We start from the raw sequence: 26,253 nt of genomic DNA, 5'->3' as shown, positions 1-26,253 counted from the left end.
TAGTAAGGCAAAGAACCATGACCTCTCTGTATGTGTGGATACGGTACCACCTTCCTATAAGAGCCAGCTCCAGCAAACACCTAGCCCTGATGAAGCCATTGATTTAGGGTTCAGTGTTTCCATCCCCACTATCTCCTTTCCCATGTCAGAGCCCCCACATTCCAGCAATCCACCAGCTGGAAAAGGAGGGCAGTCCAGTAATGGATGGTGAGGGCTGGTCTGGAGGTTAAGGGAAAAACGGATGGAGGAGAACTGCATAACTCAAGACATGTGCGTTATTAACCTAAGCGATCTTGCGCGCTCATTGCTGCTGCCTTTGGCCTCCCTTCGCTCTACCCCCTTCTCTCAGCTGCTGTCTTTCTAGGGCCTGACCCTGCAAACTGTTATTCCCATTAATAGAGTCACTAACATGCAGAGTCCTACTGAAGTCAATGGGAGTATGACCGGGAGCTCCATGAGGCATGGAACTTTGTCCTTCATTTGTCAGTAAAGCATCAAGCACATTAATGGCACTTTATGAATAATCAAATAATAGGTTCGCTGATATTGAAGATGGTGGCTCAGGAGGGCTTAAGACAAAAGTCTGTGTGGAGGGCACATCCCAAATACCCAGGGAACTATTCCATTTTATATAGGTTCTTGTACTGCATTTGTCATTATAGTGTCTGGGTGTCTTCCAGTAGTGAATTAACCAATGTGACTAACATCTGCCACATGTTGGTTGTTCTCTCACCCACTCCCTAGAGGGAGGAATGTGAGCAGAGGAGTGTCTTGTTGCGGTAATTGTTGTGTGTGTTTTTGTTTGAATATACATGTTGGTATGTAGTATATTAGAGAAGGCCAGGTGAAAGAAACCCCTTGCTTTTGGAGCAGAAGGCAGTGAGGCTTCCAAAGATGCTTGCAAGATCAGGCCCCTTGCCTTTGGAATTCGCTCCCCAACTTTGGTCCAAAACAGAATTGTTTAACATTCAATTTTATGAGAGACATTTGTGAGAATCTGGGCAAGTAAGGGGGGAATCTGTGGAATGGTTTAGCTTGTGCCTAAACTTTACTGCTTCTGGAGTATTGTGAACTGGGAGGAATTGAGGGTGTCTCAGTGCCAGAGCCTGGGACAAGCCTTCTCTTTTGGTACTAGAATATCCGTCAAATTAAAGCATAGTAAATGAATGCATGGGCCATGCTCTAGGGATATACATTTTACAAAAAGGCCAATGTAATGTATATAAACTAGCCATGACACCCTCCCAGTGGAGGAATGGCAGCTATTTGGGGGGTTTGAAAACTCAAAGTTTGGTTCATTTTCTTTGTGTATTGCTGTCCACCTCTTCCCAATGGCAGCTCAAAGCCAAATTGCCAGAGTACCACAAGAAAGTGGAACCACTTTGCAGGCCATCGGGGGGTGGGATAGTTTGTATGAAGTGTGACCAGGGACTGAAACTCCATGGCCTCTGTACCCGTGCAAAGGGAATGTATAAACTCTACCATTCTGAGCTGGTAGCATGGGATGCCCATGCTTCGCTGGTGGTACATGGACAGGTTGTGCCCTTTGCTGAGCCCAGACACACCTCAGACCCTCGTTTACTGAAGGCCTCTATTCATTTTGAACTTTCTGGCAGTTTCCATGGCAGTGAAGGCCCTTCACTCTCTAACACTTATAGTCAGCTGGCCCTTGGCACCCAAGTTTCATGTCTGTTTACCAGCTGCTGTTTTCATGAGCGTCCCGCTTCAGACTGTCACGGCAGCACAGGTGCCAGTTTGACTGACATGTTCATCTTCTAGTCTATTTATTTACTTAATTATCCCATGGAAAGCAAGACAGTATTTCTTATAAATATGGTAATAAGTGGATCATAATGATGGCAGAAGCATTTTTATGCAGCTCATGCAGCAAGCCAGTGTCTTCCAGTATTCAGTTTGCAAATACTTCACTGGCCTAGTGCCCCATACAATGTGTATGGAGTAATATCATGTGGTCTCAAGTCATTAGTGCCTTGATGGGGCTGCAGTCATGCCAGTGATGCTGCTAGGCACCATTTCAAAACGAGCTGCCCTGATCTCTGGTGCTGAGCAGGAGAGGAAGGGTAACTTAGGTATCAATCTGCATTGTAATTTAAAGGTTCCCCAGTTCTGTAGCTCCATATTTTAGTGAGTCAATACTAGAAAAATTAATTCTTCATAAGAGATTGGCTTCAGGGGCACCAGTGAGATCAGCATCTGGGTAGCAAGCTGCTCATCATAAGCTGGAGGTGCTGGAGTGTGTTCAGGAAAGTGGTAGGGTGTGGACTTCCTTTCATGGGTTTGGATTGTTCCTGGAATAGCAGAGCTCTTCATTTTGCTATTTTCTTTTCCTACAGTGTCCATTTGACAATGATGGGCTAAAGAAGAGACCCTTCAACCCATGACTAAAGAGCCCTGGTTCAGGGATCGGAGGCCCCATCTCATTCCCATTGTAGTGAAAGACTCCCATTAACTAACTTTAGTGGGAGCCAGATCACCCTTAAATGGGCAGGAAATGATGTTGACCGTACCTTCTGGGCAAGCAGTAGGCACAAGCAAAAGAAAGGGTCCTGTGTTTCAAAGCCCCACAGTCCACTGCTAGCCCTGAAATTCTTCCCTCTGGTTTCAGTGCTGGAGGGGGGAACCTCTGTGATGTCAAATGCCCCCTCTGCTCCCCTGGCAATAGGGTTCTGCCGGTGGCATTTGTTGGGGGTGGGGATATCACATTTTAAAGGGTCTCAGAATATATTTATCAATTACATTTCAGCCTCGCTCTGGATTTAGAAAATTTGGCCTAAAGGCCTAATGTTAAAAAGCTGGGGGTGGAAGGAAGGGGGATGGAACTGTGGACAAGAGGAATAAAGGAATTGTGTGAGGAATATGGGACCAGATCCTGCAGTCCTTGTTCTGCTTCCCCTTCAGTGGGAGTTTTCCTGCATAAAGACAGAGTAAGCAATGAATCAGGGAATTGAAGATTTGGCTCCACTGTTAGTCAGCGTTGAAAACAATCCATCTGCTGACTGCAGCTCACAGATTTGCCTTTGAAAATATTGTGGGAGTCTAAGGAGTTTGAAGGACATGCCCTATATCTGTGGGTGCATTTGCATTTCTGCATTGCCTGCTTGCGTGTGTGCTGGGTTCTGTACCCGAATGTGCAGATATGTTGGTGTGCACACGTAAAAGTGTGTGTGCATTTGCACAGGATGTGAGTGTAGCTCAGTGCACTGATGTTGCTGTTGAGTGTGTAGACACCAGTGACTGTGCATATATTTGTATTGTACGGGTGGAGAGGTAGTTGGAGTTATCGGTACATGCACTTTTCTGTAAGATGGTGCTACAAAATAGAGGGCCTTCCGGCACACCACATGCTGTTCTGCATGGTCCAGTAACGTCGCACCCGGGGTGACATCTCTGAGCCAAACCAATATGCAAGAATAGGGGTTGGCCCTCTGGTTCAAAGTCATTGCAGGAATGAAACATCCGCTGTTTGTCACCTTGTCTTTTATTGTCTGTTTCCTCCATCCAAACTTTTCTCATTTGGAATGTCATCAGTATCTCTCCTTAGCACTAGAGCTCTGAGCTCCCAGACTGTCCTTCTCATAGAGCTGCATAATCCAGAATCACAAAAGTGAGGGGAGCAGCGAGGTAAAGAGAAAAAGTCGTGCCTCGAATGAAACTACCCCATGTGCATTCATTTATGTCAAGGCTCTACAGAAAGCCATGCGAGATTCTTTTTTAATTTAAATTAATCATTGTAATTACATTCTGCCTTTTATCAAAAATTTCCTATGGAGTCTGCCCAACCACAAAATAAAAGGGGTTTCAAAAATGTTTCAGAGAAATGATAGAATTAGCCTCTTAAAAGACAAATGGGTGCGTGATATAACACATCAAAAACCATCCAGGCATAAAAAAAAATCTGCTAAGAGATTTCTTCTTCTTTCCTTTGTCATAACTTGAGACATTTGCATGGAAACAAGACCTTCTGGCTTTGTTAGCAAAGTATCTGGTGCTACCACTGCTTAGTTTGCTGCCTGGAATCATTGGGTCAAATACTGGAGACTGGCCATTCTGTGCTTGAGAGGGTGACGGCATGGATGGTAGAGAAAACAGGCCAAGGATGACAAGTGTGACAGAAAACCCATGAGTGATTCTATTTGGGATGACAATCCATGGCACATCCCACCTTTTATGATATTATTAGGTTTGGAAGCATTAGATTTTTATTGGTACATGTCAATTTCACTGTACACATACAAACGGATGAAAAATATTTCCATCTATAATAATCCAAATAGGCAAAGCAAGAAAATTCTGCTTGAGAACTTATTAAAGTTGAATTTAAGGATATTTACTTTGTCTACTTTGACATGTGATGTTGAAAATTTGTATTTTAACAATTATAAAGCTTTAACTTTTCGAAGCTCAGCATCTACTCTCATTAATTATTGTCTGAGACACACACGCCCTCAATCTCCTGCAACGTGATAAAAATCAGAAAAAATGATTAAGAATTAAACATTGGTATTATCCATCAAAATTATAATCAAATAAAAAATGAACTCTGCCAAGATTAGATACAATCAATAGTAACTCTAGTAAAGTGGTCGTCAAGCGGTTAACTGGATTACTCAGCATATTATGGGTGGAATCCTAGAATAGAATGAATCATAGAATATTAGGGTTGCAAGAGACCTCAGGAGGTCATCTAGTCCAATCCCCTGCTCAAAGCAGGACCAACACCAACTAAATCATCCCAGCCAGGGCTTTGTCAAGCCAGGCCTTAAAACCTCTAAGGATGGAAATTCCACCATCTCCCTAGGTAACCCATTCCAGTGCTTCATCACCCTCCTAGTGAAATATTTCCAAGTGTTGAAGTCATGCTCTATCCCTCCCTTAGTTCCTGTTTAGTTGGTGTATGGTTTCCCCCACTCTGTTACGTTATTGAATTAAAGCGGCATATTCCCAGCCTGCAGTCCTGTAAGCAGAGTGTGATTCTTGTGTGCTGACCAGTCCCTTTACAAAAAAGGAACAAAGATCTTTGCCAAGCATCACCAAATCCAGACCTCGAATGTGATGAGAGGAACAGTTCTGAAGAGTTAGGAATAAAGAGCATGGTTTGGATTAAGGATGAAAGTGTTCTTTATATTTATATCCAACAAGTGTCTTTACTGAACAGGTTAAGTTCTTTTGAAACGTCTCAAGGGTACATGAAAGTTTGCCTTTATTTAGAAGCTCAGTTCTTTTATTAATGCCATTTAATTAATTCCCCAACACCCCACTAAGATGCTCCCCTCTCTAATAGATTCATTCCCCTGAGACCCTGTGAATCATCGTATGATAAACTTGGACCATTTGCAGTTCCACCTCTGTTCTATGTGGCCTTAGTAGTTTAAAAATAAAATTTTATTTCCTTATGATGCCATTCATGGCTTTTTTTTTTTTTTTGGAGTTGTCATGGCCAAGGCAAAATCTTGAAATAAGGAAGGGTGGTACTGAATATTTTTTTCCCAGTGATGCCTCAAGCACATGTTATTTGGTTGTACAAATCTAAATAATTATTTAAATAGGTAAAATCCTCTTTTTCTGGCATGTGACATTTCATCGTGGATCTAGCTCTGTCTACCTCTATCTTCATCTGTCACGCCCATCACTGTATTAAGCATTTCAGCAGTTTCCCAAGACTGGAATCTGGCCCTCAGCCAAAAGCTGTCGAGTACCACTGCTCTGAGACGTTCATGTAAATTGTCTTCATTATAACTAGTTGCTTCCTAGCTGCCCTGTAATGATTAGGCTTGACAGAATTTGATTTTTTTGAAATATAATTTCAATGGATAATATCAATATTTATTTTAAGCATTTTTTATTTGTGTCCATTTAAATGTTCACAATTGTGGGAACTTCTGGTGGTCAGACAATGGGAAAGGTTCAGACAATTATTTAATGACCGGGGAGCTTGAAATTAAAAACCTTAAAGCTTTATAACTGTTAAAACACATATTGTCCACGTCGTATGTCAAAATGTACAAAGTAAATATCTTTCAGTCAAACCGTACTCAGTTCCCAAGCAGCATTGTTCTTACTTGGTCTATCTCTAAATTTCGATCAATATTGATGGAACTATTTTTTCGTTGGCTTGTGTATACAGCATCATCAACGTTTATCATCATTTACTGACAAAAATCTAAGCCTTCCAAGCCTAGTGACCATGAACTCTGGATAAAATATGTCTCTCTGCATGGAAAAGGAAAAACAATACCATATTAAAATAATTGGCCACATTTCTACATTCTGGTTGGTGTCATTCAGCTTATATATACAGCCTGTAAAGGACTTCACGAGCTTTGTGGACAAATGAAACATTATTAATAAATGCACATGCAAATTATTCTGGTATATTCCTATGATTACTACTAACACTATTGCTGTTACCACAGCATGTGCTAGGACATTTTGAAAGCATGCAGCATTCCTCCTATAGCATTCTAGGCAATTGGTTATCCCTCAGTGCCTCTCTTCAGATTATAAAAACTGCGTTTTCTATTAAGATTTGGGTGGGAAGCAGAAAACTGTAAAACCTTTCAGGATGTTAGTTTAGCTTCTGAGCAGCAGTGCTTAAACTATACAGGAAAAAGAGATGGAAATCTGATCAAGGTGCCACCCAAACACTGCAGATGTAAGTTTGTTATATGCGACTCAAACGGCGACAAACAGGGTAGGCTCTCCGCTTGTCCGTCCGCCTCTCACCATCAAACAGTTGAGCGATCACTGTAAGTGAGCCTTCACTCTGGCCAGAGTAATCAGATGTTTCCTCCATCTCGGACGGCTTGGGGGAAAAATAAATCAGAGACTTGAGTTTCTAGAGCGAACTCTTCTTTCTTGCACTGAGGCAGGAGCTGTCCTTTTAGGCCCCAGTCCTGAAATTCAATCCCCCTGTTTACACATATAGAGTCCTACTGAGGTCAGCGGCATGCTGAACAGGCGAAGGACCCAGTGCTACCATATTCTGATGCAGGACGAGGATACTGGGGCTTGATTGTGCAAAGCACACTGGCCTTCATTCAGCAAAGCACTTGAGCAGCAGGGGCTTAACTGTTAAAGCAGCAGAGTGCTCCCATTGAAATCAGCAGGACTAGTCCCATGGTTACAGTTAATCAGCTGTGTGGGTGCTTTGCTGGACTGGGACCAGAGTGCTCAGCATATAACAGGGTCACGCTCTTAGTGATCCGTTAATGTTCTGGTCTGTTCTGCTGTCCTTCCCTGCCCAGGAGGAAGTTAAAGATCCCAGGACTCTTCTCACAAAGAGAGATTATGATCTGTGGTGTCCTGAACAATATTCAACTTCTCATTAGCACAGGGTCCTGTGCCCAAACCCAAGTGTGAGATCTTGTTGAATAATTAGTCTCTGCCATGTTTGCCTATGGACTGCCAGGACTGCCGGGGTTTGAACCGATTGCTTTGTAAAGCCCCGTGGCATACTTGGAGTGTGCAAACGGCTTTGTGGAAAACGAAAGTTGCCCCCTGTTCTTTTAGGGGGGAATGTGCCCATTAGAGTAGGGCCTGCAGAGGTCCCTCCTGCAGCAGAAATATGGAGCTGCCGCTACTCAAGGGGCTCTGCCCGGGGAAGGCTCGGGGTGTGGTCCCTGGGCCCAAGGTGACGGGAATCGGTGACTGTAAACCACCACTTAGGGGCTGTACAGAGCCAGCCAGCTGAGGTAGTAGCCACAGAGGGTCTGTGGAGCTGCCTTCTGTCCTACCTGCAGTCTGTTCCGATGCCTCACCTGTGCCTTGGTTCTCCACCCCAAGAGCATTAACGTGCGCATCTTGCAGGAGAGGAAGAGGGCTTCCACCGTCGCTGGATGGGTGTGAGCTGACTTTATGCCATGACAATATTTCTAGGAGGTTCTATCACAGGCTAATTCCTTACCAAATTCCAACACAAGGCCTATTACAGAAGCTGGAGATAGAGAAGGCCTATTAGATCATCCAGCCTGTCTTTCCATACCAGTGCACCACTGCTCCCTACAGTGCATTTCCTAGTGCCATCTCCCAAATGGTGGGGCTTCCATCAGCTCCACAATCAAAGGTTATGTCTACACTCAAAACCCTGTAGCGGTGTACCAGCAGGTGCACTGCTGTAGCACGTCAGCGTAGATGATGGGAGGGTTTCTCCCTTCATGGTGGGTACTCCACCTCCCCAGGAGGCAGTAGCTAGGTCAACAGAAGAAATCTTCCTTGCCTTCTCTACATCAGGGATTAGGACGGCTTTACTACGTCGGGCAGGGGTGTAGATTTTTCACACCCTTGCAAGATGTAGCTATGTCGAGGTAACTTTTCAGCGTACACCATCCCTAATACATCTCACTCTCTGGAAGCTCGGATATTCAATATACGTGTTCCCCACGTTAATCTCATCCATCTCTTCAGAAGAGAAGGTCAAACTAATTTGACTTGTGACCTTTACCTGGAAGGGAACCCAGCTGTCTTCTGGTACTTTTATTTAACTCTTGTTCCACACCGGATAAGCAGTATTGCAATGTAAAAGGCAGTGTGGTCTTGGGAATAGGGTACTGAGCTGGGACTCAGGATACCTGGGTTCCATTTCTGGCTCTGGCACTGATTTGCTGGACTAGCTGCTTCCTCTCTTGGTTCCTGTTTCCCCTCTGACTCTTTGTTCATCTTGTCGGTTAACTCCTCAAGGCAGTCGTCCTCTTTCACCTAGTGTATGTGCAGCCCCTGGCACAAAGGGGACCTGATCCTGGCTGGAACCCTTAGATGGTACATGGATTTGTGTTTACAAAATAAATGCCCCTTGTCCTAAATGTTTCTAAATCCGAAACTGGACCAAGGTTAAAAAAGCAAAGCTGTTAATGGTAAAATAGCCTAGATCTTCCACAGAATCCCTGCAAAATGGCTCATATAATAACTCAGGCAACAGTATCCTCCTAGCTATTCCAGCACGCCCACCTGACTGTGCTAGCATGAATTCCTTCACAATGAGTACAGGAATAAAATGCAGCAAGCACACACTGAAAGGGGAAGAATAGGTTAACCATGGGCAGAGAAAGGGTATTGGAAACTCAGCAGGAAAGATCAAGAGAACCTTCTTTTCATCCTCAGGCATGTCTTCTGCCTGTCACTCTGAAATTATTTTTTCCTCTCAAGGGAGATTTCCAGGGTACATCCCCCTCTATTGTGTTAAGGAACTAGGCTGTAGTGACCGGTGTGTAGCGATTAGATCCTGGATCCCAAGGGCCAAGTCACTCAGCTCAAAAAGCTATCAATCTAAGACTGTAGAGTTGAGACCTTTCTCTGTAGGAGTTTGCCACCTACTGATTTGCACGTTCTTTATACCCTGTGCCAAAATAGGTGGGGGAAGAAGGTTACTTTAGGGAAACATTGTGTGAACTGCCCACAACGGACAATGCAGGGGACCCCAGAGGAAGAGACTGACAAGGGGGTGGGGAAAGGCTTTAGCCCAGCTGTTGAGCTCCCACTAGGAGAGGGAAATTAGCATGAGGGAAGGGCACTGTGTGTGTATGTGTGTGTGTGTGCGTGAGCGGAGGGGGGATGAGGAAGGGTTTCTCTTTCTTTCTCTCAGTGCTCAGTTAATCCTGCTGTCAGTTGGTGTTAAGGCAGCAGTCTAAACGCCGGATTCCAAGAGAGAGAGCTGCACAGTACAGAAGGCAGAGCAGAAAGGAGGAGGAGGAGAGAGAGAAAGAGACGAGAGGGGGGGGAAAAAACCAAATCTATGCTTGGAACTGAGGTTCTTTTTCGCCAATGCAAAAGGGAATATGCAGCACATTTTTGCCTTCTTCTGCACCAGTTTCCTAGGGACGGTGTTAGGGGCCAATTTCCCCAACAATATCCAGATAGGTGAGTTTGAGATGCTCCGGAGCTGTGGCTCTATTTGGGAGCGACTCTCCCTGGCAAGCAGCGGGGGGATCTGACCAATTCATTCCCTTCGCTTGCAAAGAAAGAATGTGTGTCTGTGTGATATGCAAGGTGGATTTTGATGTGGATAGAGCTGTGTAGGTAGCCGAAGGGATCATCATAGCAGGGAGGTAGCAATTCTTCCAGGGGGGGGGGGCGGGAATCAGTGCCTGCACCAAAAAGTGCCTCGGAAATGGAGGAAGCAAAAAAACCTGTTTGTTTGCTAAGGAAAATACCAGGGCTGGTGCTCTGCATGGGGGGACGGGGGTGGGGGGGGAGAGACGGGGAGCGGGGTAGTTAAAAAAGGACCTATTGCATTTTATTTTTGGCAAGGTTTCTCGTGTCTAGAGGTGGAGTACCTGGCAGAGGAAACAACACTAGATCATCTCGGTGGTTGTTGTTGTTTGTTGTGAAAGAATAAGGCCAGAGCTAGTCTAAGAAGATGTTGCATTCAAATCTCTTTTCATTTCATGCCACTTGCTTTCCTTTAGTACTGGCAATTCCCCATGTCTTTGTCTCTTGCCCTCCCCCATTCGATAATTTCACAGTTTCTCTCATCCCTCCCCCACATTATTATTTATTATTATTTTATTATATGCAATTGGGTACCATATCTCTGCTCCTCTCTCTCCCTTGTGCATAAGTCTCTTTCCATCACCCCTCTCTTTGTAATGCCAACCGTTTGCTAAGCCAGTGAGTTAAAGCAACTCCTGGGTGAGTCCAGCTGCACAGCTGATGCATTTATTGCTGTTTATGCTGCTTTGCTTTCCCCGTCCCCTCCCCTCCCAGCCACTCACCCCCAACTCAGAATTTATTTGACATCTCAAGCTTTTTTCCCATTAAAAAAAAAAGATGGATGGGTGCATACTAACAGGTTGGTTTTCCTTTGGCAGCAACACATAGGCATGAATTTTTTTTGGTGCGCAAATGCCCCCTCCACACTCTTAGATCTAACCTGTGTTGAAAATGTGCAAAGTGCCTTTCCTGCCAATGGGCAGCTCTCTGCGCTGCTGGTTCCTTGCTGATTTTCCAAGCAGTCTGCTTGGGAAAGTTGTAATTAATCAATAGACCTTTTTATTTTCATTCCATTAGTCACTCTCTCTCTCTCTGCTTCATTTCCTGACTTGTAAATCAAGATAATAAGACTCCCTTTTACATTTGTAAGGACAGCAAGAAAACCCAGCTGTATAACCATAAATATTAAAATAAAAAGAGTTTGGAAGGAATCTAAACCCTCATGCTCTGGAATATAAACTGACCTCTAAATCTTGGGGGTCAGCAGCAAACTATCCCTGGGGTCAGGTTATCCCATCAATGCCTACTACAAGGTTTCTTACAACTTCCCCTGAGGCAGCTGATGCTGGCCACTGTCAGAGACAGGACGCTGGGCTAGATGGATCTTGGGTCCGATCCAGTCTGGCAAGTACTATCCGATTTGCTACCTTGTACTATAATTCCAGGGCTTGCCTGGGATCCTGGCAATCATCTCCGTGGGCAAACCCCTTCATGGTCAGATTCTGACTGGTCTTGCAGGCTTTGTCTGTTGTCACCTGTAAAACAAAATGCTGATCTTCTCAGTGCAGCAAACTTCATCCCTGCTTAGCAGCAGGTGGCCTGTCAAGAAGGCTTAATTCTCCGCCTTTACAACAACCGTCTTAGGAGTTCCTCTTCCCTCAGTCCCCAGCCACCAATTATTATTCCTTCTGGGTCTGATTCTGCCAGCCTTACCCCTGCCGAGTAGCACTTTACTCTTTGAGTAAAGTAGCGCATTTGAATCCATTGGGCTGTTTGTGGTGAGTCGGGGGGCAGAATCAAATGTGGGCCTACAGACGGGTGAGCTGCATGAGGTGCTGTTCTCCACTGGTTACGGGGGGGTAGAGAGATGCTGTTCTCCCTCATAAGGGTATCCTGGCAGGACTTCAGTTCTTGTCCCTTAGCCTTATGCAGGAGGAGACTTACCCCAAATCAATTGGCTCAATCCCATCCTGGCCACTGCCCGGCTGAGGGAAATGTGTGAGCTGGCATATTTTTGATACATGTCTGACATAAGGTACACGCTACAAAAGATGCCTAAGCCCATACCCCCTGGTTTCTCACCGTACTGGGAAGTTATGGAGTCTAGCCACACGCGAGTAGCATTCGTTGAGTGCAGGAGCAGTAGCTTCCTGTCAAAAGACTGGTTGTAACAAGCAAGCCTTGCAATGTGGATGCATTTAAGACCTTTGCTTTGTTTTGTTTTTTCTCTCTAGGGGGATTATTTCCTAATCAGCAGTCCCAGGAACATGCGGCTTTTAGGTTTGCATTGTCTCAGCTCACAGAACCCCCTAAACTGCTTCCCCAGATTGACATTGTGAATATTAGCGACAGCTTTGAAATGACATACACCTGTAAGTAATGGCTTTCCACACTCTCTCTCTCTTTTTTGTGGCTTTCATCCTGGCTGGTTTCTCCTCTGAAATGAGGGACGTACGTAGAGGGGCTCTTGCTCCCAACTTGATATCCTCCATCAGCTCCATGTAAAGAAACTCTGTACAAGAGATTTCTGATTCTGTTTGTTTTGTTTTGGGACTTGGGCATTAGATATCTCTGCAGTTGTTCATGAGATGTCTTATATTTTCTCTGTTGATGATTTTAAAGCACTATGTAAAAATCTTGCAGTTTCTCTCTCTCTCTTAATCTCTCCCACACTTTTCATGTTGGGGTTTCATTTCAGTTCTCGCTCCCATGTTTGTCATAGCCCTGATGTGACGCAGACCCCGCTTCTGGGCGTGGAGTGGGTTACTTAATATGAACACTTCTTTCTCTAGCCTCAGTTTAGCAAGGCAGCATTTCTGGTGGAAGTAACAGACAGCTGTAAAAAGGGTGCTAGATGCAAACAGAGGATGAATTTAAAACAAGGGACATGCCCAATAATGAGAGAAATGGGAGAGGTCTGGTTTCAAGTTCTGCTGGAAGTATCAGCACCATTAAAGTGTTTCTGAAAAAGAACTGCTACAGCAGAACCATGAATATGGCTTAGCTGCACGGTACTAAAGAACACAGCCGACTGGACGGCTTCTCGTTATGTGCGGTAGTTGGGAGCAAAAAAGAATGCATCACCAGGTAATATCAGGATTAGCAACAACAAAAGGAATGGGGGAAAAAAACCCACAGTTCAAAATGGGAATACTGCAGGGCTCTCCTCTTTGTATTGTGCAGCCCAGTGCTTTGTTAGAGAGACTAGAGCCTGTTGTGACTTGATGCACAAAGAATTCTTTCATTTGATCCAGTGTTATACTCATCACTTTCAATCCGTGTGTGTATTTAAGGACTGGCAGTAGGGACTGGAGGGATATAAGAGAGCCTTCTTTTTGTGATTCCTGGTGCATTGTTATTGCCTAACGTTTGTAGTATCCTTTTGATTCACTGAAACACCCTCTCTGCAGTTTAGTCATGTGGCTAGCCAGATTGATATGGATACAAACTGTTCTCCTCTGCTAAGAAATGCACAGGGGAAAAAAAATGTTCTCTTGGAAAAATAATCCAGTACGTACAAGCGGAAGAATTAATAAAGTGTTTCTTTGGAGGAAGGAAGGTTACATGTTTCTGTTGTGAGGTCTGCAAACACAGAGATTTGAAATCCTGGAATTCTTCAGACAGCGCTAAAAAAAAAGAGAAAGAGGTAATAATTTGGCCACTTTTTCACTGTAGTAGCTAATGACTACTGTAAAGATTTTTTTTATTTTCCTTAATAGTCCTCTCTGAGCCAACTGGTAAGCTTCCCTCAAGCCAGAAAAAAAACTATTTCAGGTCAATTCAATGAGACTTTATTGGCAGAACAAGCTAAACAAGCATTGCCAAAGTATAAGAAAAAGACAGACCCCTCTAATATTCATCAAAGGAGATACGACCTACCCAGGAGAGGATAATGGGCTGCGTTTGGGATTGTCCATTCCTGATCTGGTAGCAGGTAGCTAAGCAGGACCTGTGGAATCTGATCTCAGGTGCAGGACTGTCTCACAGAATACTGTGTCTGATCTTCAGTCCTCCTCCCTCTGTACACCTGTCCCCGATGACTGTGTTTACTCCACAGCCATTAGTGATGACAGCAGGCCCATGAGTCTTTTCACACTTAGGAAACCCTGTATCATTAGTACACAGGGGGTGTGGGCTGACAAAGGCTAAATGAAAGCGAGCTAGCCCCCCAAAGAGATGGAAAGCTTCACTGGCTGGATGTTATATTTAAGTTTTATGTAGGACACGTTGTCCTAGATCAGACAGACAACGCGCTCCACGCAATCCAACTTCATTTATTCTCAATTTTTTTTTTTAATTAAAAGCTTCCCAAAGTCTGTTCTCCAAGGCTATGGAAAGCAGCATTTGTTTTAAAGGCACAAAAAGGGAGTTAATCCAGTCATCTAGCCTGAAAGTAGGCTGTGATCTCCTGATGAATTCCCCTCCTGAGTGCCAAGCCTAGACATCTGCAGGGTGGAAGAGCGAAGATCCCTTTATTTGTGGTGAATAAAATCCCTAAGTGCTTGGTGGACCTATCATTCTTAGAAGATAATATACATGTTACCAATTAAAGCTACAGATTGTTTGTTCCCCTGGAGATACAGAAGATGCCACTGTTTCTCTAACTTGAATTACCTGCATCCCCAAATGCTCTGCCCTTGGTGCTTCATGTACCAAGGAGTCTAGCATGGGACCTGAGTAAACTAATAGATCGGACCCTTGCAGCAAGCACTGCCTCATGCTAGAATCCAGTCTGCCACAGTAACCAGTGTCCTCATGGGCAATTCTAAATGCAAAACCAGTATTAAGAGTCGGCGGTCCCTGCAGAAGCACGGAGCCGAGCTAGGTAGCATGCGAGGTGCTGACAAGGTAGCCGCATGTGCTTCAGCAAAACGACATTGCCTGGTGCAAGAGGACAGCTTGCAAAATGCATTTCATCCACCATTTGTGACACGGTCTACTCTACCTGCCGTCTAACTCTTTACCCAGTAAGGATGGATACGCTCTGTTATCACAACTGGTCAATTCACTCTACAGGATGTAACCCATCACCCCCAGTGATGGAACAGGGATATCAAACCAGTACTGATGCACAGAGCTTTCACATCAGTGAGGATGTTGGATTGACAATTATGATCTAATGTCCCGAAAGGCAATAAACCAGGTGGAATATCTGTCTGTTGCAACTGGTTGCCATGCCATCAGTCAGCGGCGATACAGCACAGCAATCAGCTTGTGATTTCTGATGCAGCTGAGCTTGGCATTTATGCTGTTGCATAATTCCAACTCAGAGACATTGGTTAACTTAAAGGTATGTACTACAAGAACTTTAAACCCCTTATCCTAGCCCTGGAAGAAGAACATTACATTTAAAAAAAATCCTCTAAGCCTTACGGAAGTATGAAAATAACCAGTGACCGTCATTTAAATTCATATCCAATAACCTCTCATTTCATGCATGTGGTTAATGACGGTACTGGCATGTGAAAATTCACTGGGCCCATTCTAATAACCATATTAACTCTGACCCAAAGATACAGGGTAATGTGTTGGCTTTGTGTTTGTGTCAGTGTGTGTAACATAGCCCCCACATGGCTGGTTTACAGGGAGAATGAGGGACTGACCACGGTCATTAGTTAAAGGAGATATCCTACAGCTCAGATGGCAGCAGCTGTATTTGTGTATCTTTTATCAGAGAGACAGTTATTTGGGGAGAATACTAATGTTACAGCCCACCCGACAATAGAAATATATGCCAGTGAGAGGTTAGTATAAAGGGCAAAATCGTGACATTATATAGCAGGGTTTGTACTGGAATTCAGTGGCCCAAAAGGTTATATAGAACTTTCCAGTTCCCTTCAGAGACCCAAGCGCAGATTCTGGCTGCGGTCGTAATTGGAAATTAATGTTGTGGTCTCCAGTGAGCTTTGTCTACCTCACAAAACCCACCATGTACTTTGTGTTGGGACTGACTGTCCGTGTCCGCTCAGCAGGAGCTGCTGGAGCTCAGATGTGAGAGGTATTGGTAGAATGGTGTGAAATGCCGGCTCCTTGAAATGCAGAGTGCTGCAACTTAGGACTCCGCTGCAATTGCATAGCTAAGTGGAGGACCATGCTGAACAAAGGTATTTCAGTCAGGGATCAAAGGGCACTGACAGAGTTGTGTACAAGAAGTTTGCACTCAGCCTGCCCCTACTGAAGGTCAGTTTTCAGCTCGGCTTCTACTAGATCTCCATTGATGCATGAGTAACCTACTGTTGGGTGTGCATTACAGATCTCCCCTGTGCCAAGGATATGAGTTGTTACAGCCCCACATTACTGAGCAATGGCTTTTAGCTCATGCTTTTTGCTCTGGAGGCGCATGGTTCAATCCCTAATGTGTCAGTCAAGGACGGTGGCTGTCATTCATTCACACCACCCCTTGCAAGTAAAACCACCTCCTGAAAAGTATTAGCATTTGCACCCATATAACCCACTGGATCCAATGGGTTTTGGTTGGTGCAAAGTCTAGTCTTTGTGTGTGCCTAGGTACCAGGCAATTTAAAGGGTGGACACAAGCATTCGCATTCGTGGCATGGCATGCAGGTGTTTGCACATGCAAAGTGCATGAATTTTCAGCTGCATGTGCGTGGAGGCTGAAAATCCAGACCATAATACTTTGTGATATCATTCTCCATCTGTGCAGGTACAGTGCCCATCGCTGATTGGGTGATCCTGAATGGGTACTGCTACCGGACTAATAATACTATTAATAAAATCAGTGATACTTTAGAAAATGAAAACAAGAGGAATGAGCTTCTGTTGTAAAACTACATAGCAGAACCAATTAAGAAGAGATCTGTCCTGATCTCCCATTATTTGATTAGGTTCTTACCTATAATGCCAAGATAATTTGATAGCAATAATAATACATAAAGGACTAACCAAACACAAAGTATTTTGTTTGTTTGCTTGAGACACCCATGTGCATACAGTGCTTCTGTACCTTGCTCTTTATCTCTCAAATTACCTTTTTAGAGGCAGGAAGTAAGACACACAATTTAATGTTCTCAAATGATGATCTAAATGTGATTTAATTAAACAATTATTGTATGTTGAATTAAAAATCCCTTTTTGTTGACAAACAGAGCGGTCGCCATTGCTCGGAATGGTGCTGCTTGTAATTATTCCGGCAGCAATCAATTAAAATGCAGTTTTGTAATTAAACTTCCTCAATCCCGGAGAGGCCTGTCCTAGGATACTATGTAAATTTTGCGGTGGTGTAAGGGCTGGCAGGGGTTGAGTAGTACTTTAAAAATAATGTAAACAGCATACTTCTGCAGTGATAGATATGCCTACTTAACACAATCTAAATGAGCAAAAATACCTATTTAATGTCAAATGTCATCTACTTAATGCAATAGCTTCTGCGAGTGAATGCATCTCTTTAGATTTTATAATAAGATGTAGCCATGTGTCTTCTGTGAACAATGGAGCATTGTCAACTCACATTTAAGTCAATGGGTGTTGAGGGTGCGCGACACCCTGTGGGATCGGTTTTACATTGATTAAAAGCTAATGGTTGTTAAATGAGACATTACCACCATACAGTCAAATCCACACATAAATAGGGTAGGTAGGGGCTGAAGGGGGTGAATTTTGCCAAAGATCTGCAAAGAGTGGCTCCAGAAGAGAGGTGGCTTAAGCTCCTCCTAGAGCTGCCGGAGAGCAGCTGCTTTCCAGCTCCCATGAGAGTGATATTATCATATTGCTTCTGCCCACAAAATCCTGAGCTGGGACCTCTGCTGGGAGAACGTGCAGGATATGCCTACCAGCTGGGTGGCTGCTAGTTGACTGAGCTTGTTCTGGTGTCTGGCCAGCAACTAGCAACAAGGATGGGATCTGGTCCCTTGTGCTGCTCCCAAAAGGAGAGGAAGCTCAGAAGACATGCACAGAGAAATTTGCTTTTATGACTGCTACCGCCAGTAGGGGGAAGACATTTGACATGTCTAGTATAGTCTTTGTCTAATCTATCTATATGCTTAGATGGCCTTTGTCACTATAGTGTCTGATCACCAGCAGACTGGGAGAATCCCTGTTGGAATCTCATCTGAAATAATCTGTAGGCGGTATGGACAATACCAGATTGCTGTTTGGCAGACATGACACTACTCTGTCTGTTACATAGACCTCAGTGAATAGGATTCATAGAGTCAGGTTTGTTTGTTTTCTTTTATCAGAGGACGGGAGGATATTTATTCTCTGAATGGTGACATTCGTTTTCCTCACGGGCAATAGGAGAGGTGCCAGGGGTGCGGAGAAAAGCTAATGTGACAGCCATGGTAGGAACAGGGGAATTTTACACCTGCAAATCTAACCTGTCTCCTGGGATGGATCCCAGACATTAATTAGTGACAAAAACGGGACAAGCCTTGCATGGGTAAAAGGTGGCCAGGCAACATTAAAAGAGGGGATTTTAGAAAGAGTAAGCAGTGGTGCAATTACGTCCTCTGTGTGCTGATCGCTTTTCACTCTTTGCTCACCCCTTTCTCTATCTGAAATGATCTATAAAAGAGACACAACTGAACAATTGAGGCCTAAATGTTGCGTTTAGTATATTAAAAAGCTCTCTGTGTGTGTTGAAATCCTAATGAGGATATTAAGAAGAGTGTCATAGTGAGGTTTTTTTTTTGCCCAAATCCAATAGAAATAATTATTTTTAAATGTATATTTTCCCTTTTAGGGCTGGAGATGCAAACGCAACAGCACTGTGCTAGGGCATAGACTCATAGCAATGTAGGGCTGGAAGGAACCTCGTGAGTCACCAAGTCCAGCCCGCAGCGCTGAGGCAGGACCAAGTAAACCTAGACCATCCCTGACAGGTGTTTGTCCAGCCTGTTCTTAAAACCTTCAGCGACGGGGATTCCACACCCTCCCTTGGGAGCCTATTCTAGTGCTTAACTACCCTTATAGTTAGAAAGTTTTCCCTAATAACTAATCTAAATGTCCCTTGCTGCAGATTAAGCCCATTACTTCTTGTCCTACCTGCAGTGGACATGGAGAACAGTCGATCCCCATCCTCTTTAGAACAGCCCTTCACATATTTGAAGACTGTTATCAGGTCCCCGTCCCCCCCTCAGTGTTTTTTCAAGACTAAACATGCCCAGTTTTGTTTAACCTTACCTCAGAGGTCTGGTTTTCTAAACCTTTGATCATTTTTTGCTCTCCTCTGGGCTCTCTCAAATTTGCTCTCCTCTGGGCTCTCTCAAATTTGTCAAATAAGTGAAGTACTTTGCAGTTGTCTTCATTGAATTTCATCTGGTTGAATTCAGACCAATTTTTTTTAATTTACTAAAGTTGTTTTGAATTCTAACCCTGTCCACCAAAGTGCTTGCAACCCCTCTCAGCTTGGTACCATCTGCAAATTTCATAAGCATATGCTCAGTTCCATTATCCAAGTCATTAATGAAAATATAGACTAGTACCAGACCCAGGACTGACCCCTGTGACACCCCACTAGATACACCTTCCCAGTTTGACAGAGAACCATTGATAACTATTCTTTGAGCAAAAAGAAAAGGAGTACTTGTGGTACCTTAGAGACTAACCAATTTATTTGAGCATGAGCTTTCGTGAGCTACAGCTCACGAAAGCTCATGCTCAAATAAATTGGTTAGTCTAAGGTGCCACAAGTACTCCTTTTCTTTTTGCGAATACAGACTAACACGGCTGTTACTCTGGAACCTATTCTTTGAGTATGGTCTTTCAACCAGTTGTGCACCCACGGTTATAATAATTTCATCTAGACCACATTTCCCTAGTTTGCTTATGAGAATGTCATGTGGGACTTTGTCAAAAGCTTTACTAAAATCAAGATATGAGAAGCAAAAATGAAACTAGTCTCAGCTAGTTGCAATGTCCAATTTGAGTGACATGCCACAAAAACATAAGAATATGAGCACCTTATACGTAAAAAGTTAATTAGAATCTTTAAAATCCTCCCAGCTGGAATTTTCTAAGTTGGTACTTTAGTAACACAGATAAGAATTATTTTATTTTAACATCATCACTTGGAACAGAGGTAGCTTTGTCTTCTCATCTCAGAAATACACTTGTACGTACTTGGGGCCAGAGTGGCTCACAATGAGTAAGCAAGGAAAGAAAGTGGGCCTGTAAAGTGCTCCCCAGCATGAAGAAGGGTATCAGAAAATCTGGCCACTAGCAATCCAGCATCTTCTCCACACAGCATATGTCCAAATAACGCATGTCACTGTTAACATAGTGTATACTGTAACTGTCCCTTGGTCATAGGCTGGCCCAATCAGCTGTTCGCCTGCACAGTAACACTCGCTAGTTGATTTCCTTTCACTGCTCTGTAATAGCCGTACCCAATCAATCCCTCCAGTGCACTTTTTAAAAAATGTTTTTATTTTTTCTCAGTAACTTCTACCCCGCCCTTGCTCCACCCCGAAAACTGTTTACACTTCAACCCTTGCCTCACCCAGCTCCAGGGCTATAGAAAGGAGATGTGCTTATGCTTCATAACCCTGACTGATCTCTTTAAGAAAGTGACAGCGAGAGGCAACAAGGAACAGATGCAAATTACCATGCTCGGGCTTCAGCGAGAGGGGCTTCTTATATTTGTGCAGACAAAGTAGAGTACAAACAAGACGGATGTCTGAGGTTAGTAAGTAATGGTTAGCTGATGGCAGGGCTCTTATGTGACCAAAAAAAAAAAAAATCTTGGCTTTGACTAAATAACAAAGGTCCTGGAAATCGTGGTAATGGAGACAGAGCAGAAAGGTGATGAGAGGTCAAGGGCTTCAGGGACTGCTGTTAGGCCCGCAAAATTCTTTTGATGACTTAGATGCAGTATGCAAGGAACTTGCCTGACTTTAGTTTGCCCTTCTTTACTTGGGCAAAGTTTCATTGAGCAATATATATAAGCATAGTATTCAGCTGTGGTTTTCCTGCTACCTGCCCACACAGCTGATGTCCCCAGAGCTTCTGAGCCAGTTTGTTTTGCATCCATGCAGCACTAGCATACCGCAGAAGGCTTTGCTCGCAAGAATGGGTGGGGGTGGAGCTCTTCTGGACTGTGTCAGTACCCTAACAGGGGAGCAGTAAAAATCAGGTGGGATTGGAGGGAGATGAGAATTCAGAAGAGATCCAGGAGGCAATAATGCATGGAGGACAGTGGAATTCTATGGCTGAGGAGAAGACAGGGAGAAATGCTAAGAGATGGAGTAGTGCTAAGAAAGGAAGAAGGGCAGCCAAAATGGAGGGACTGGTGGCAGTGGTTATAGCTGTTTTGGGAATATTTTGACAATGATGCCTTCAAGGCCTGATCTACAGCCCACGGTAGCCAATGGAAAGATCTGACTTCAACATGCTTTGCATTGGGCCCATAATCCCTCTCCTCCCTCCCACGTACATACACCAAGAGGAACCTGTGCCAGGTGCTCCTTGCTGGGTTCCTTCCCTTCTCCCTTACCACCTGGGGCTATAGGTTGCTGGGTTTGGAGGGGACGGGAAGAGGTGAGGGGTCCAGCCAGGTTCTGCTGGATCCTCTCCTCCAGAGCAAGGCAGCATGAGTTCCTGCAGTAACTGGTTTCTACCCCCAGTGTTTGGAATGCTGGCTCAAGGGAGCGACAGGCACCACTGGAGCCAAACATCAGCACGGAGGCAAGAGGCCTCCAGCAATTCACCCACGAGCTCTAGGTGTAGGGAGTGGAACCTGGCAAGCCTGGGGCTGGGCTCAGACCCGGCCCCCCACCACATAATAAATGCAATGGAATGCCAGACTTGATACCCCATAACACCCCCAGAGTTACCACTCTGCCCCTGTGTTCTAGTGATGTCACCGGAAGGGAACTCTGGGTCCAACGACTTGCTCTCCAGCCTCTCTTCACCTGCTCTGTGGTGCCCTCAACAAGCCCTTAGAATCCATTTTACTCAAATTTGTTTCTAGAGGACTACACCCCGCTCCTGTCTCAGGAACTTTGCTGACCCCCACTCCCCTTCTTCAGTCCCTGCTCTCAGTGCTTTATTTCGAGGCCATGGCTACACCCCAGCCTGTGGGTGAGAAGAGGAATAAACTAATCTAGAAACACCATCCCACAAACAATACAATGGATCCAAAGGCTCACCCTCACGTAGTCCCAACACGCAGCCCCTGGCCATGAGGCATGGAAACCTGCAAGTATTGCATGAGTCGAGCAGCTACCACTAGGGAGTGATCCTGCCTGCTCGGGGACGCCAATAAAATGAGGATCTGCACTTTGGAAGAACGTCATATAGTGAAGATCTGGTCTAAAGGTGACAGCCATGTGGATTATGCCTTAAGCAGGAGCACACCACAAGGGAGAGGATTTAGGCATGAGCATGGACAGAGGTTTAAGACCCTCTGTACAGTGCATGGCACCTGTTGGGGAAAGCATACAGAATCAGCAAAGGAAACGGAAGCACCTATTAGAAAGTATTGTTGTCACTGTAACAAGGGCTGGGCTGCTGAGATATGCTGCAGCCAAGAAGGAGGTCTGGCCTGTAGGGAATTCAGGAGAAATTTCTTTGTTCAGAGGATGATTAATGTATTTAATGAACTACAAAAGGAAGTAATGGATGCTTAAACCACAGCTATGCGCAAAAGACTGTTAGAGAGGGAGGGGAAAAAACCCATGATTTCAGGCTGAAAGCTCAGTAGCTATATCCTTGTAGGTCAGCAGACTAGGAATGGATTATGCAGACTTCCCTACCTCATCGTCCTGAAATGTTATTAGATTGTAACAGCTACCCTGTTGCATTTAAATTAAATGCATAGCTAAGTGCATTTAGCTGACTTAATTTGAGTTACCTTAGTCTCCAGGCTCCCCCAGTCCTGGTGCTGTTACTGGTTAGACATTGCCATCTCTGCCAGTCAAAACCCACTGCTGAGGGTGAGCGAAGTGGATGGCTGTTGTCCAGGGGCTGGCCTGGTGTCACCTCGCTCATTTCCCATGGACGCATAAGTGGAGTTTATAGGAAAAAAGACAGGCAGACCAGAGCCACCGAAGGACAAGGCGACTCAGAAGATTGCTATCTAGGATGCAATCTTGCATCATCCAACAAGACTGGCAGTGGTCAAAAGTTGTTACCGTCCAATACCTGTTTGGGAGCCCACAGGTAACAAGCTGGTGAACTCAGTCTAATTGCTGGCAGTGAGTTGCCTATAGCGTGAGATGTTATCAGAATGCGATGTCAGTCTCAGCAGAGAGACCTAGAAGTGAATGGGTAGAAGAGCCTATTCGATCTTCTGTAATCCCACCAATCCCTCCTTGGTGGGAAGCCTACATGGACCCTTCTCATGCTGTATCTGTCCTGTGGGTTAATAGGACTTCAGCATCAAGGGGCTAGCAAGCCATCACTTAATCATATAGGTACAAAAATACCCATATTCATGGGCCTATTGCCACCTCACTCATTAGATTCTGGGATTACTGACTGCGTAATCTAAAAATGTTATCAGTGAGGGTAATTAACCATTAGAGCAATTTACCACGGGCTGTGATAGATTCTTCATCAGTGGGCATTTTTAAATCAAGCCTGGAAGTTTATCTAAAAGCTCTGCTCTAGGAATTATTTAGGGGGAACTTGATGGCCTGTGTTCTACAGGAGGTCAGACTAGGTGATCACAATGGTCCCTTCTGGCCTCGGAATCTAGGATAAAACAGGAGCCATCCAACTGAATGATTATAAATAAATGAAAAGTACTAGACCCATTTCAAGCCCAAACTCTTAACAGGACATTCCAGATGGAGCCCTGCTTGCTCGTTGGTATCGTGCCATCAGTCATTACGGTGCAAACTCACTTCCTGCCCTGCACAAAGCCCTTGCAGATAGAGGTGTTGTGGGTGCTGGGTCCGCTTAACTATGGACTTGATAGCTCTTCTCCAGCAAGCCCCTACACCTCTCTCTGTGCCAGCTTGTGCTGAGCTGGTGTGGAATACAGCCCTACAACAAATACCCTCTCCTAGGCCACCGGCATTTCAGAACCACCACAGAGAGGCTTCTCCCAGCAGCAGCACTGGGGTCCTCTCATGGCCTCGGCTGTGTCATAATGGCTAGTTTCATGAACAAAAAATGTACACCAGTGGCAGCAGATAGATTCAACAGACAGAGAAGAAAAATCTGGGATGTGGGTGTGATATTTTGACACTCCAAGCTCATAAGTCTTTCAGGCTACCTGCTAGGAACCGCTCTCTCAATCATCTAGCATTTCTAACCCGTTTTCTAATGTATTCAGGGAAGTTCCAGAGTCAGCACTAACTGTCCAATCCCCACCATTTGTCTATTAGTTTTAAAATATAAACACCATTGCTCTTTGGCAGGCCAGGAGGGACATTCTCCAACCTGAGCTTCGCTGCCCATCTGCAATGCATATACAGCCCCATGAGTACAGCTCCCAGTGATGGCACTGGTAGTTCTGCATGTGGCAAGACTGCAGCTCGTGTGCTAGAAGGGTCCCTGTCTGTGCTCAGCTGTGCACAGCAGGTTTTCCGAATTCCTGGATCTTGCCCAGAATCTTTCCCACTGCTTGAAGGGTTCTGGAACACGGCCTACAACTGAGCAGAGATGGTTGCGCAGAAACAGGGAATCCCCTTTGGAGGACGGATGGCACCTATACGGGGACCTGGTGAGGAAGAGGGGGATGGGGCAGAGAAGAAAGAAGGAATCCGTGCCCATAAGCCCATCTACATGCTCCGCCAATTCATTCTTCAGTGCTTAGGGCACAACATTTGGCATGAGCCTTAAACTGGGTATGACACTTTTTAAATGTCTTGATACTTTACTAAAGCAAATAACGCTACCTGGCACCAAACATTTCCTTTCTTTTTCTGCGAGCAGCAAAAGCCTGTTTAAAGCAGAACTAGACTGAATGATTCACAATTGTGAGAGCTTAACATTTCTATTAGGGAGCAAAGAATCCATATGTGTTGTATCAACCAGGCAAGGTACTAACAAGCTTCAACAGGACTTTATTTTCAAAGTGGAAACCTCTTTACCAAGCTGCTGCTGCACCCACTGTAGCTCTCTCCCAGCCTCCCAACTCTTCCCCCCTCCTTCCTGTTTCCTGTCCTTTCAGACTCCCAGCAGCCAGTGCTCCCAATTCTAATAATTACAAACAACATCTAAACACCACAATATGCTCATGGAATATTAATGGCTTGTATCAGTCTCTCCAGAACAGTCCCATCCTTCTGCACATGTGCAGGATCTGCTGTTGCTCTGAGACGTGTTTCCCTTCTCTTGGCCTCTCTCACGTTTTTCATTTTCACACGCTTGCTGCTGTAATTGTGTTTGCAGGCATATAATAAAGATACACTGGTTTGCTTCTGCTGTCATTTTATACAGATCTCTTTCTCTTTTCTTGCTCCCAGGTTGTCATGGTGTTCCCCTGGGATCTTGTGGGCTGGGCTCAGAAGGAGCCTAAAAACGTCGGTCTGTGGAGGATAGTCCTCCAGATGTTCACCATAGCATATTCAAAACACAACCTAGGGATTTGGCTGTGTAATTCCCACTGGTTTTCATGGGAGTAGCCATCTAAATCTCTGTGTACTGCTTTGACCATTTAGGGACAAACATCTTCTTTTCTTTCCAAATCAGAGTCTTGCCAATGGGAAATTTAATTTCTAAGCTAGCAAGTTTTGTGCAGCCATTTGAGATGGGTCAGAACCAAATCCCAAAATCCAAACAAACGCTCCTGGGGATTTTAAGGATATTCAAAATCCGAACCCACTCTGGATCTGAATTTTTAATGGCGGAACCATAACCCTGCATCCAAACACACCCAAACTTCGAGGTGTTTGAAATCCAGCTAGATCCACATTTCCTGGCTTGAGTCTGTCTCGGGCAGAAATTCATGGTGCTTCCTAGTCACAAAACTAACAAGGCAAATACAAGTTAGTTAAAAACTCTGGTCCAGGAGGCCCAAGCCTGGGGACTGGAGGATTCAGGCATGCTAGCCTTGCTTTGTGGCATGGAAAGAGCAGCCATGGAATAGCGGGAGCTGCTGCAGCTCATGGTTGATGTGTATTCACATCAGGATCGAGGTGTACTGAGCATGCAGCGGGGGGAATGTGCTGCAGCCCAGGACTGAGGAGCATTGTGGCTATCGTGGTGGTGAAAAGGGGTCCATGTCTTTAATCACAGATATGTAACGTGTGGGGTAAGCATGTTTTTCCCGTGCTATTCGTGACTGCAGCTGAAGCGACTAGTCCTTCACTTGCAGCAACAGTAAGTTTTACATTCAAAATGTTCCATCTCAAGAAAGCTGTATCTGACAGTATCTCTTTACTGAAGAGCGGTGACTGG

The 26,253-nt window shown here is 44.7% G+C and overlaps 1 protein-coding gene across 3 annotated transcripts in view; it reads left to right on the top strand.

The window, feature by feature from the left end:
- The first annotated feature begins 9,630 nt into the window (after positions 1 to 9,630).
- The window catches only part of GRIA1 (glutamate ionotropic receptor AMPA type subunit 1), a 155,673-nt gene continuing 139,050 nt past the window's right edge, over positions 9,631 to 26,253 (top strand). Inside the window, exons 1-2 of one of the 3 annotated variants that reach the window (XR_012640486.1) lie at positions 9,631 to 9,873; positions 12,180 to 12,317. Coding sequence is in view for 2 of the 3 variants with exons in the window: in XM_074960254.1 (XP_074816355.1) it covers positions 9,792 to 9,873; positions 12,180 to 12,317 (220 nt within the window). In the remaining variant the exon portion in view is untranslated. The remainder of the gene's footprint in view (positions 9,874 to 12,179; positions 12,318 to 26,253) is intronic. The other 2 variants (XM_074960254.1, XM_074960253.1) reach the window with 2 other exon arrangements.

Source organism: Natator depressus, chromosome 8 (assembly GCF_965152275.1).
Source record: "Natator depressus isolate rNatDep1 chromosome 8, rNatDep2.hap1, whole genome shotgun sequence".
Classification (NCBI taxonomy): Eukaryota; Metazoa; Chordata; order Testudines; family Cheloniidae; genus Natator; species Natator depressus.
This window is presented reverse-complemented; position numbering and strand designations above follow the sequence as displayed.